General features: G+C 42.0%; 1 protein-coding gene and 1 long non-coding RNA gene across 7 annotated transcripts in view; one reads left to right on the top strand and one right to left on the bottom strand.

Annotated features, from left to right (window-relative positions):
* LOC119954130 overlaps window positions 1-5,194 on the top strand; it is a 49,624-nt gene extending 44,430 nt beyond the window's left edge. Inside the window, exons 2-3 of the long non-coding RNA XR_005458174.1 lie at window positions 3,708-3,847; window positions 5,031-5,194. This is a non-coding gene — a long non-coding RNA (uncharacterized LOC119954130). The remainder of the gene's footprint in view (window positions 1-3,707; window positions 3,848-5,030) is intronic.
* The window catches only part of LOC119954127, a 93,456-nt gene that overhangs the window by 69,668 nt on the left and 10,007 nt on the right, over window positions 1-13,781 (bottom strand). For 3 of the 6 annotated variants that reach the window (XR_005458173.1, XM_038779048.1, XM_038779052.1), the window contains exons 2-5: window positions 11,848-11,876; window positions 9,139-9,248; window positions 2,123-2,237; window positions 967-1,085 (exon numbers count right to left, since the gene is read on the bottom strand). Coding sequence is in view for 5 of the 6 variants with exons in the window: in XM_038779048.1 (XP_038634976.1) it covers window positions 967-1,085; window positions 2,123-2,237; window positions 9,139-9,248; window positions 11,848-11,876 (373 nt within the window). In the remaining variant the exon portion in view is untranslated. Of the gene's footprint in view, window positions 1-966; window positions 1,086-2,122; window positions 2,238-9,138; window positions 9,249-11,847; window positions 11,877-13,034; window positions 13,230-13,781 lie in introns of all 6 variants that reach the window. The other 3 variants (XM_038779050.1, XM_038779051.1, XM_038779053.1) reach the window with 2 other exon arrangements.

The raw sequence follows: 13,781 nt of genomic DNA, 5'->3' as shown, positions 1-13,781 counted from the left end.
AATGTGAGAAGACCACCTGACTCTTCATGTAAAATGCAACATGTTGCTGTGAACTGGCTATACTCACTCAATATGGCTTTGTTGATTTTCTGATAAGCTCAGAATGTTGCTGCCATTTTAAATATATATCAGCAATTGGAAGCTTGTCCTTAACGATGACATACTCATTGCATCTGGCACTGATGCTTTTGCATCTTATTAGTCCATTGACAAAATTGCAGCAATAGGAAAAACCTGCCACTCATGATCATATAGCTGCTCGAGGCAAGCAGTACTTGTGGCCATATCTTTTTATTAAAACAGTAAAAAATATATACAAGTCCAAACGGTACAAACACTAATTTTGTGTTGGAGAAACAGGGTACCCTCCCCCTCAGTACCAATGTACCAGGAGCGGTAGGTGGATACTTTGATTATTAAAAAAGTTCACAACACGTTTCTACAAAAAACAAATGGTACAAGCACTAAACTTTGCGCTGGAGAGACCAGATACCCTCACCTCTGTACCAACAGAAGGGAAAGGAAGGGGGTGGTGGGGAGAGAATGGAAAGGAGGGTGGTGGGGAGGGAGGGAGTCGGGATGTTGGTGGAGGGGTGGGCCCAATATGGCACTGCCTAAACTATCTACGGAGGCGACACGGGCCCACCAACCAACCCAGGAGCTGCTTTAATTCCGCTACCGGGATCGTTCGACAGGCGGGATCTCCTCAGGCTCCTCCAGCGACCCCGTGCCAGCGGGAGGCGGTGGTGCCGATGCCTGCTCCTCCCCTGTCGCCTGGTCACTGGAAGGCCCCGCAAATAACTCCGGAAACAGGTCCGGGATGGTGGCAGAGGTGCCTGAAGACAGCGGTTGAGACAGAGGGTAGTACCCAGCAATAAAAAAAACCTGCTTCTGTCCATCAAACAGCAACTTGTATCTTCTAACTGAAAATACTGGAAAAAGATGTAATCAGAACAAATATTCTACCTTTTCAAATTATAAGTACTTGAAATAATTCCACTTCTTGGAGGGTTCATTATCTTAGCAATCCTTTCCAGGAGGCAGATATTGTCTCTTTCGATGTCTTGTCGTACCCTTGCATCTTCCTGTTTAAAATTAATCCACAAGAGTTGAAATGAGATTAGTCAAAATGAAAAAGTTTCTTGAATTTCCTGAACAGTTTTTATTGTTTTCATCAGTTATGAAGGAATTCAAATGTCACAAAGTGAATATTCTTCTGTATGCTGCATCTTTTACCATACTTTTAGCACAAGTTGCACACCTTCTGCATAATGTGTGTTACAACACATCAACTGTACAATCATACCGCTGTTGCACACTAAAGAAATTGCAGTCTGTCCTGATGCATCAAATTATTCCAAAAAGCCTTTGATTTCACAGAACATGTCGAGTGAGTGAAAGGAATTGCGCGAGAAGTGGATTGGCTATCAAAGAGGGGCTGAATGCAAATGCATGGAGATTTAAAGAATTACTGCAGATTTCATAAACTTATACATTATTATTAAATCAGTAGGTCACAAAAACATTTATCGTAAACAATTAAATGTTACACCTGCTGATATCCGTTTGTCATGGTGTAATAGGACTTTAACAATGATTAATTTAACGGAGCCAAGGATCCTTTTAAATATCACTTCTGAACGTTGCTTCCTATTTGGGCTTGCCATGATTTTCTGGGCAGGCAAATTAAGTGATGCTTCAGGCAAGCACAAATACCCTGTCTCTGAAGCTAAGTCATCAATCAGTTGGGTTTATTGATTTATTGAGCATAATGCTATTTAGGGTTATTTTTCTGGTGCTGCAATATATACTAGACTGTTTAAATTCAATTGCACAAATTGTCACGTTGGGATCCAAACTCATGACCCTTGCGACGCAAGCCCAGTGTCACCTTTTTTTTTCCACCTAACCTGTGGTAGAATTAATATAGTATTTTTTTTAAAAATCAATACAACATAGCAAGATATACCGATAATAATCAAGGCCATTGGCTTAAGGTTTTCATGGATGAACAGACAAAGCTTAAATGTGAACACTCGCCAGCAACCAACACTTCCAACAAGTGAGGAAACTAACTTTATTCATAAGTCAAAATTTTCTTCGCAGTTGAAGTGAATCCTACCTGTTTCTTAATACTCGGAATTGTTTTATTCCTGTTGATGGATCCTTTCTGGGGTACAATTTGATTAGCTTCAGAACGTTTGGGTGATATGTTCTGTTGTCTGCTCTTTTTCGAACTATAAGAAATGAGTTACCTGGTCAAACAATTCAAGAAATAACAGTACAGTACTGTGGCAGTCTACTCAGTGAATTTTATACCATTAAGTGCATAAACATAGATGGGACAAAATATGCAATAAAAGTCTGAGCTCGAAAAACACACCTGAGAGAAAATGTCTTTGGTGCGCTGTATGGACGAAAGCGGTAAAGACATTTGCACGAATCACATGATTTTCCTACAGCACAAAGAGGACACTGCCTCACTACAAAATATTGTAAGTGGCAGGCAGGTTAATGGAAGCCATAGTTCAGAGCCTGAAGGGGGAATCTATCAATGAGATTTTAAAAAGGGTCACCCCTAAAACTATACACAAGCCGCATGCTTGAAGAGACTGGAGACCGGACTTTTAATATTAAGTCATGATCGGATTGTTATTCGTGGCGTTTGGTTAACCGAGTAAGATTTGGATTCGCATCAATTTTGAACACCCGGACATTAAAAGATTTAAGGCGTTTCACAGGTCTTGCAATGGGAAATCGGCAAGGTGACCAATGTGTGTTATCAGAGAGAGCTTTACCTGCCAGTCAAACATATCAGAAAATCAAAACTTTCCATCCATTGATGGCGAGATAGGTGTCCTAAGCAGTTAGGAAAGATGGAAAGAGTTTTCTTATTTATATGATAATCCTAGAAAGTTGAATTTTGTAAAGGCTTCTGAAAGATGATGTGTAATGCTCAAATGCTTCAAAGGTAATGCTAGTTATAACATAAGACAATGAGCTGTGACATTATTTTCAGCATTCAGTTTTACAAAGACCTGCTCTAGTCGCCTTTTCCTGCCCCTTCTCCCAACTGGGCGGCATGGTAGCACAGTGGTTAGTACTGTTGTTTCACACAGCCAGGGTCTCCAGTTCGATTCCGGGCTTGGGTCACTGTCTGTGCGGAGTCTGCACGTTCTCGCCATGTCTGCGTGGGTTTCCTCCCACAAGTCCCGTAGGATGTGCTGTTAAGTAATTTGGACATTCTGAGTTCTTCCTCGTGTTCCTGGGCACATGCTGGAGTGTGGCGACTGGGGGCTTTTCACAGTGGCTTCATTGCGGTGTTGATGTAAGCCTACTTGTGACAATAAAGATTCTTAAAACTGCAGAGAGCAATGCACCAAAGGCCATTCTCCTTTACTAATGAAATTGCTCTGAATTATTTAATCAGATTTTCAGCATTGATGTGGCTGAAGTATATCAATACTGATATCGCCAGGCTGAACTGATAGAATTTATTTGGAGGTTTAGTTATTACAGTAAGAGTTTAAATTCAAAGCATGCCAATACCAAAATTCTGATATACAGCATCCTGTGGCCTTCTATAGAAATATTAACAGTAATAATGCAATATTAACATTTAGCCTGCAAAGGAGAACAATTATAAAAAGCTTCCGCAGGATTTCAAGTTATTCCATCTAAAATCAATAAACTTTATTTCTTCCAAGGTATTTCTGAAGGAAAGCAAAGAGAGGGAAAGACAACCATTTTGGCAAGTAAAATCAAGGAAAATACAACCATGATTTCTGAATTCATAAAAAGCAAGATAATTCAGGAAAGAGTACCTGACAGACAAGGGATCAAAAAGGTAATGTGGAGATTACATGGGCCATGGTTTTTAATTAATATTTTGCATTAGTCTTCACAAAAGAAGACAATGCAGTCACCGTAGTTGACGAGGAGGAACATGATATCGCACTAAAAATGTAAGGGAAGAAAAATTAAAGTTTAGCATTTTTGAAAGTTGATAAATCATCCAGTGCTGGATTAAATCAGAGAAACAAGGGAAGAATTGGTGGAAGCACTAGCCAACATTTTCCAATCTTCTCTTACACAGGAGTTGTGCTGTAAGATTGCGACAGTGAAGTGAAATCAAATCAAATTCGCCATAGTCCAGAGGACCCTCTCCCCTTCTAGAGAGAGCTGACTGGTGGTGATTTGACCTGAGGGTCACCACACCTCAGACGAGGGGCATAGTTGAGAAGGCAGGACCATGGTGGATAACCTCAGCTGGAATGGGAATTGAGCCCACGCTGCTGGCATTGCTCCGCATCACAAACCAGCCGTCCAGCCAACTGAGCTAACTGATACGTGGCTTGGAGAGGAAATCCAGGTGGTGGTGCTCCCATGTGTCTGCTGCCCTTGTGCTTAACGATGGCAGCTGTAATGGGTTTAGAAATTACTCTCCAACGATCTTTTGCGAGTTCATGCAGTGTATTTTGGGAGTGAATGTTTGTGGATGGGTGCCAATCAATTGAGCTGCTTTGTCCTGGATGCTGTCAAGCTTTCCAAGTGCTGTTGGATCTGCACTCATCAAGTGATGAGTATTCCGTCACACTCCTGATGGTGGGCTGCCTTAAAGGAGTCAGGCATGAATTACTTTCTGCACGATTCCTAGCCTCTGATCTATTCTTCTAGCCACAGTATTTATATGGCTAATCCAGTTCAGTTACTGGTCAATGGCAAACCTCTGGGTGTGGATAGTGGGGGATTCAGCGGTGATATTCCAGTCATTTTCAACCACACGGGCAAGCGTCGGAAAGGTCGTGGAGCCATGCATCCGGCGTTCCCGATCGCGGCGAATCAGGCTTATAAAAATGCTGGCCACAACCGTCTTTCAGAATGCTGGCCATTCCACGCCTGCGTGTCCCGTCTGCAGTGCGCAGGTCCAGAGCCCAGTGAGACAGAATGCCTCCTCCTTACGGCAGCGCGCTGACCCAGGTACAGATTTATTTATTTATTTATTTAAATCGCTGGAGTCTTCTTTCCAGAACCGGCAGCAGAGAGCAGATCACGTACGCTGACATCATGTCGTCTGGGCGCGAGAGAGATTCCTCCATCTTGCAGCTACCAGCCATGCTGATGTGATCTCCAGGGTCTCTGGTGAACAACCCATGAAGAAGCTGAAAACAGGAACAAAGCAGCATAAAGATGATTCTTGAGGTATGAGTTCATTAATTGTGCCACTGCAAATTAGGATTCACAGTTCATGTGTGTTAAATGCAGGGAAGCACTGGCAAATGAAAGTTTAAAACCCTCAAAACCTCAAAGACATTTGAAGACTAAGCATGACGAGTTGGAGGACAAACCTCTTGATTTTCTTCAACAGGGCAGTGATATTATAAGTACCAAGCAGGCTCACCTGTAACATTAAAGGTAAATGGTAATGGTGGTTGGCAGAGGTTGGCCGGCGTGGGTGGCAACGGTCAGCCTGCGTAGCCAGCAATGGTCGGCCGACATGGGCTGCAACAGTCAGCCAGTTGGTAAAAATGGGTCCCCGGCAAAAAAAGTTTGAAACACACTGTGCTATTCAATGTCAAAGGACGATGGGTAGAATCTCTCTTGTTGGAAATGATCATTGTCTGGCACTTGTTATGCGTTAATGTTACTTGCCACTTTTCAGCCCAAGCCTGGATATTGTCCAGGTCTTGCTGAATTTGGACATGAACGGTGTCAAGAAGTTGGGGTAACATGAAAATTAAGAAATCTAATAATTGGGAATGTGTTCTGGTGTGTACATGATTAAAAGAGAGCAAACAATTTTTAAATAGTAATTGGTTAGAAAGGCAATTTGAGGTTTTTGATGTGCAGATTAGCCCAGCAATATAGATGTTTACCCAAGGGAAGTGGATAATAGGGCATGGAATTTCAGAGATTAAAGCAAAGAGAGAGCATTCCAAAGAGAACAAGAAGACAAGCAAGAGAGAGGAAGAAGACAAGAAGGTATTTGGAGAAGTTAGCAAAAGAAAGGGACAGAGATAGAGAATTTAAACTTTAAAATCCGGCAGTTTAAAAAAAAACACCAGAAGGTGAGGAGGGTCTTGGTGGGGGGGATTTTAAAATTTGCCACAGGATCTTCCAAAATTTGTTGAAAAGGACGTGGAGACATTTTTCAATTAATTTGAGAAAATAGCTAAACAAAAGAAACAGCCGCAAGGAATTTGGACATTACTTTTACAGAGTAGATGAGTACGTAGGGCTGTAAAGTGTCTACATCCCTGTCAGAAGAGATATCTGGGGAGTATGATGCAGTGAAGAAAACTGTACTCTGTGCTTATGAGTTGTACCAGAGCCATTGGACAGAAATTTCAAAATATAAGGAAACAGTCTGGACAAACTTGGGTTGAATTTGAAGGGATTAAACAGAGTCATTTTGATACGTGGATAAGAGCATTAACATCAGCTGGATTCTTAACAACTGCCTCAGTATCTGAGGAGTCGCAAGTGGTGCTGAACATTGTACAATTCTACGTGAACATACCTACTTCTGACCTTATGATGGATGGTAGGTCGTTGATGAAGCAGCTGAAGTTAGTTGGGCCGATGTTACCACCTTTAGGGACTCCTGTAGTGATGTCGTGGAACTGGAATGATTGACCTCCAACAATCACAACCATCTTCCTTTATGCTGGGTGTGACTCCAACCAGCAGAGAATTTTCCCCATAATTCCAATTGAATCCAGTTTTGCTAGGGCTCCTTGATGCCATACGTGGTCAAGTGCAGTCATTCTCACCTCACCTTTGGCGTTTTGCCCATGTTTGAACTGGGGCTGTAATGAGGCTAAGACCTGCTGCCTGGCAGAGCCCAAATATGCATCAGTGAGCAGGTTATTGCTGAGCAAGTGCTGCTTGATAGCAGTGTTAATGATTCCTTCCATTACTTTACTGATAATCAATTATAGGCATGATGGCACGTAATTGGCCAGGTTGGATTTGTCCTGATATTTGTGCACAGGACATCCCTGAACAATTTTCCACTTTGCCGGGTAGATGTTAGTGTTTGAGCTGTAATGGAACAGTTTAGCTAGGAGCATGGCAAGTTATGGAGCACAATTCAAAATATTGTCAGGGCCCATAGCCTTTGCAATATCGTAGGTAATTTGGATATTTTGAATTCTTCATCTGTGTACCGAACAGGCATAGGAATGTGGCGAGTAGGGGCTTTCCACAGTAACTTCACGTTAATGTAAGCCTTCTTGTGACAATAAGATTATTATTATTATTATTATATCCAGTGCCTTCAGCCATTTCTTGATATCATGTGGAGTGAATCAAGTTGACTGAAGACTGGCACCTGTGACGCTGGCGACTCCGGAGGAGGCCAAGATGGATCATTCACTCAGCATCTCTGGCTTAGTGTTGCAAATGCTTCAGCCTTATTTTTTGCACTGATGTGCTAGGCTCCCCCATCATTGATGATGGGGATACTTCAGGAGCTTCCTCCTCCAGTGAGTTGTTTAATTGTCCACAGCTGGATGTGGCAGGACAGCAGAGCTTATATTGGTTGTGGACTTGCTTACCTCTGTCTATCACCTGATGCTTATGTTGTTTGTGTGTTGTAGCTTCATCAGACGTTGACATTTCATTTTGAAGTATGCCTGGTGCTGTGCATGGCACGCCCTCCTGCACTCTTCATTAAACCTGTGTTGATTGCATTGGCTTTTGGTAATGGTAGAGTGGGAAATATGCCAGGCCATGAGATTACAGATTGTAGTCGAGTACAATTCTGCTGCTGGTCTTCCACAACGCCTCATGGTTGTCCAGTAGAGTTCCCCCATTTAGCATGGTGGTACTGCCACACAGCACAACAGAGGGTATTCTCAATGTAAAGATGGGACATGGTCTCCACAAGGACTATGCAGTGGCCACTCCGACTAATACTGTCACGAAGGATGGGGTCAAGTATGTTTTCCCTCTTGCTGGTTCCCTGACCACCTGCTGCAGACACAGTCCAGTCACTATGTCCCTTTGAGCACGGTCACCTCAGTCAGTGGTGGTGCTACCAAACACCCTTGATGGACATTGAAGACCCTCACCCAGAGTACATGCTACGCCCTTGCTTCTTTCAAATGGTGTTCAACATGGAGAAGTACCAGTTCATCAGCTGAGGTGGTTTGGGGGGTGGGGGAATACGAGGTAACCATCAGGTTTCCTTGCCCCTTCTGATGTCATGAGATATCATGTGGTCCAGGGTCAATGTTGAGGACTCCCCAGTGCAACTCCCTCCTGACTAGTTCCCCACTGTGCTGTCACCTCTACTGGAGCTGGACACACTCAGGGATGGTGTGGTGGTGTCTGAGGCATTGTCTACAAGACATGATTCCATGAGTATAACTATGTCAGGCTATAGCTCGACTAGTCTGTGAGACATCTCCCTCAATTTGGGGGGCTTTGCAGGGTTGACGGGCTGAGTTTGCTATTGTCATTTTCAGGTCCTAGCTCAATACCGGTGGTGTGCGCAGTCTCATTCTTTATTTACTTTTTTAGTGGTTTTATACAATGGAGTGTCTGTCTTCCATTTTACAACATAATTCAAACCTGCATCAAAACAGCATTATTTTTCTTTGCAAATACGTAGGCTGTGTATGCACGGACCCATTTTCATTCCTTGATGGGGTTTGGGCGTAACTGGAAAGGCCAGTATTTATTTACCATTCTTAATTGCCCTTTAACGGAGAGCTTTACTAGGCCATTTCAGAGGGCGTTTAAGAGTCTCGTGCAAGACAGACCAGGTAAAGACTGCAGATTTCCTTCCCTAAAGTACACGAGTGAATCAGATACGGTTTTTACAACAACCAACCACCATTTCAAGATCTTCATGAGACTTTTAACTCCAGATTTTTATTGAATGCAAATTCCACCATCTGACGAAGTGGGATTTGAATCCAAGTTCCCAAAACATTACCATGTATCTCTCGAACACCAGTCCAGTGACAAGACCACTATGCCACTATCTCCTCTATGTTAAGATATTTCTGTTGGGTTAGGCAGACTGGACAATCCAGCAAGGTATTTTCCTGGCTTTCAATGTTTGTACTTTATAATTTTTGCTAAATGCATCCATTGAAAGGAAAAAATAATACAAAACAAATATCCTACTTTCTTGCCACATTGCTATTCCTGTTGGGTACTCCTCCGTGTGACATTGTTATTGAAGTTGATCTTTCTACCATGGCCGTATTGGCGTCTTCAGATTCATACGATCCCCTCTGATTTTTAAAAAGAAATACATAGTCATTTCAAGAAACAAGAGCAAATAGTGTGATGTTGGAGACTTTTCCAAATGCTGGAAAAACTCAGCAGTCCAGCAGTATCTGTAGAGAGAGAAAATAGAGTGAATATTTCAAGTCCAATGTGACTCTTCAGGGCTCCTGGGCTCTGAAGATCATACAGACTCAAAACGTTAACTCAGTTTTCTCGCTCCACAGATGCTGCCAGGTTTTTCCAGCATTTGCTGTCATAAAATAAGATGATATTTTCGCTTTACTAAGGGAGTACCAGAAATTAGCGATGTCACAGCTGAAATATCTAAGCTTTTTGATTACTTTTTATTGCATCCAATGTCAATAAGCACTGAGGTAGTTGAGATGCAGTATACTGTTCTGTCCAGTTTAACACAATTAAATCTTAAAAGGGACTTGGGACATTTTGCTATGTTAAAGGTGCTATCTAAATACAAATTGAGGTCGTTATGCCTTAATCCAAAATTCAGGAGAACATCATCTATTAGATAATAGGGGACAGAATGGTAGCACAGTGGTTGGCACAGTTGCTTCACAGCTCCAGGGTCCCAGGTTTGATTCTCGGCTTGGGTCACAGTCTGTGTGGAGTCTGCATGTTCTCCCCGTGTGTGCGTGGGTTTCCTCCGGGTGCTCCGGTTTCCTCCCACAGTCCAAAGATGTGCAGGTTAGGTGGATTGACCATGTTAATTGCCCTTCCAAGGGCCAGTGCAGACTTGATGGGCCGAATGGCCTCCTTCTGCACTGTAAATTCTATGAAATAACATTTCTCACCATCGCAGTGCAGGAGTGAAATATTGTGTCAAATTATAGGCAGTTTCTGCTATGACAGAGCTTATGTGTACTAGAAAGTGCTCTGAGGCTCTCAACCATATTTTTCTTTAGACTTTTATGATATTCATAAAGAAAAAGACATTGGTATGTGTTAGATCTGGGCCCTGTTCTCAAAGAGCAATGTTTTGAGATATCCAATTCTTGACCCTCCTATAAAAGGTTTTTAAATTAGAAATTGAAAACCCAAACAGAAATCAACAGAACAGAAAGAGTCCATAAAACATCCTAGACTATCACTGGAAAATGGCACTCTCCACCAAGCTCCATAGTAATGAAAACATAATGGCTTCACTAAATTCCTGTATGCACAAAGTTTTGAAGACTGTGTAATTGATTCAACTATTAATTGACACATAACAGAAATAACAATTTACCACTGGAGGAAATATTCATTTTGGTGTAGGTTGCTATAACTGGATTCAGTCAACGATTTGGCTTCAGGGCCATGGGGAGTTCTATAAGGTAGTGCAGCTTGGTTTCCAAAAGGCATTTAACAAAAGCTTATATGAGGTTGTGAGCATTCAATGTAAAGCATAAGAACAGGGAAGAACTTGGCAGAAAGGTAAGGTGGGCTAAAAGGGCAAGGTTCCCTGGGTGAGGTTAAGGAGCTGTACTGTAATAATGGTTAAGGCTTGCAGAGAGAGGAGCATCAAGTGGGATGCCTCAGGAATTAGATTTGCAACAGAAGCTTCAAGATTTTTTTCTGGTGCAAGTGAATGCAGATACAGGAGTTAACTTACACATTGAGGACTGTGAAAGCTTGTGAGTGAAGATGACAACTTGGGCAATAGATTAACTTTTCCTATCCTTCACTGTTGACTTTTGAATAAATGAAAGATTTTTGATCTAACTTCAGCTTCTTCAATTTCAAAATGCCAACATTGAGACTTTAAGGGCATGTTTTTATGCAATCTTTCTTGAAAGCATCAAATTGTCAATTGCCCAACGCAAAATTATAGTTTGACGTCAGGTAACATATGTGCGCAGAGATAGAGGTTACCTACCCATAATTGACTGGGAGAATTTGAAACTAGAGCTGAGCATAAATAGAACTTAAGTAGCACAAAGTTTTTTGTTTTTTTTAAAATAAATTTAGATTACCCAATTATTTTTTCCAATTAAGGGGCAATTTAGCGTGGCCAATCCACCTACTCTGCACATTTTTGGGTTGTGGGGGCGAAACCCACGCAGACATGCAATGCAATGCAATGCAAATCGCTTATTGTCACGGGTAGGCTTCAATGAAGTTACTGTGAAAAGCCCCTAGTCGCCACATTCCGGCGCCTTTCCGGGGAGGCTGGTACGGGAATCGAACCGTGCTGCTGGCCTGCTTGGTCTGCTTTAAAAGCCAGCGATTTAGCTCAGTGAGCTAAACCAGCCCCTGGGGAGGATGGGGAGAATGTGCAAACTCCACACGGACAGTGACCCAGAGCCGGGATCGAACCTGGGACCTCAGCGCCGTGAGGCGGTTGTGCTAACCACTAGGCCACCGTGCTGCCTAAGTAGCACAGAGTTAAAGTCAATTTAAAACGTTCACTCAGTTCAAAATCAAAGATCGCTTGTTTGCAAATAAACCTGTATTCAAAGCTAATTATTGACAGATGAAGAAATTATTTATATTCAAAAGGGGACAAGTGTACCTTCATCTGAGTTACATGGTTTACATTTCCAATGGTATGTGCGATGTAACAAAAGTGAAAGAAAAATATATCTTAACATTTGGCTGTAATTTTACCTCACCAGCTTGATCATGGATGCTGTCACCTGAAGAAGTAAAAATAATTTTTGTAACATTGTACAAAGCAAAAAGTGAAGCAACTTTTCGAATAATTAACTTCCAAATAAGGTGTACTGAACGTGCCATGAATAAGGTGCCAAGCCTTACTCAGAAATCACAGATAGTAGTTGTAAGACATTCAGAGTAGAACTGTAGGATATTCTACTTCTATTATTAAATATAGGCAACTATCTTGAGCTTTGAACACTGTACAGATAATAGTCTCTCAAAACCGGCAATCACGGGGCCGGGTCCACATTGAATTTTCAATCTCACTGGTTTTCCAGTCAAGCAGTTCAGTCTGGGCAGGTTGGATTGGGTAGGGTCCAGCGTCCTCGAACCACAGGGAAAGACAGGCACGTGAAGCCAAAAATAGTCGGTGCAACACCATGCCAATGGAGCACCCCGTCAAACAAGCCAACAAGTTATTTTACACATCTAGGAATAATTAAAATCATGCATGGCAGCTTAAAAAGTGTGTCCAGCTTTTGAGCATTGCTGGTTTCCGATTTTGAGACACTACCTGTACTCATTAAAGTGAAGCTAAAACAGAGAAGAATGAAATACTTTTATACTTGAAGAGGGAATAACCTACTGACAGATATACAGCGGTCTGTACAAGATTGTATTTGCACACAGAATTGGCAAAGCAGCCAAATTAACCACCATAGACAAGTCTGAATTGATGGGAAGTGGTTGCAGAGCTGGGAATCTGGAATATATATTCAAATAATTACAAGAAATACACTTGGTGATTTAAGTATAGGTAAAGGATTCAGCTTTGATGAAGCAATCTTCAAATTAAAACATGAGCTTCGAAACTGAAGTTGACTAAAACTTAACATTTTTTAATTTGTTGTTCTAGTTGAGGTATTAATCTACTTTAAATAAATTCTCAGATGATACCAGCCTATCTTTTGACATCATCTCTACCTCCTTCAAAACAGCCCATCACCCTCTTTGAAAAAAATCACCTTAATACCTATCAACTCTCCAGCCAATGCCATCAAAATGTCTTCTTCCTCTTTCAAATCCTAGTGCATTGGTGCCCAAAGATGTGCACCTTTCTTTCACTCCAAAGATTTGGTTTCTATCCCACACAGCAGAATATTCTTGACATCAGTTACATCTGTGACTATACTCACTGATCCTCCTCATGCTCCTTGACTTTCCCTCTGCCTTTAAACCCTGTTGATCATTCTATTCTCCACAATGTATCTCCTTTGCAGGCCACCTTCAGGAACTGTTCTCTCCTGGTTTGGCTTTTAACAATGGCACTACTCAAAAGGTTTCTTCTCCCCGGTCCTCTCTTCTATCCACATGCTACCCCTTGACAGTATCTGAAAGTACAAATTCCATATGCAAGATAAGACGTTTCACATTTTAACTTCCTGCTTAGATTCCGATATTGTTACTCCACTCTCTAATCTCCTGTTTAACATTAAGTCTCAGTTAAGTCAAAGTTTTGACAGGTTTGAAGTAGACGAAACAAGAAAGCTAATTTAGCTTGATCTAACTCCTGACTGCCAATTCTGGCCAAGCCTGGTAATGTGGAACCTGCTACAACCAAAATGAGTTTCTTTTAGCATTTCAGCCCGCCTCGTTCCACTCGCTGATCTTCCCGTTTCTCGCACCACCAACCACATCTGTTACTGAATACTATTGCCCATGTCCTTAGATCCCTGCACAATTTTTAACCTCAGTCCTTCGGCCCCTTCAGCTCTGGCCCAGTAAATAAACAATGTCAAACTCCTCTGAACCTTCAAATACTGCCACAGCATTATATTCCCTACCTCAGTGACCCCCTCGAGGTCTACATCCTTCCTTGCACCTGTTAACTCCATCCAAGGTGGCTATGTCATCGGTTACTGTGCTCCATCCTTTGAACCTTC

Source organism: Scyliorhinus canicula, chromosome 19, assembly GCF_902713615.1.
Source record: "Scyliorhinus canicula chromosome 19, sScyCan1.1, whole genome shotgun sequence".
In the NCBI taxonomy this organism is placed as follows: domain Eukaryota; kingdom Metazoa; phylum Chordata; class Chondrichthyes; order Carcharhiniformes; family Scyliorhinidae; genus Scyliorhinus; species Scyliorhinus canicula.
This window is presented reverse-complemented; position numbering and strand designations above follow the sequence as displayed.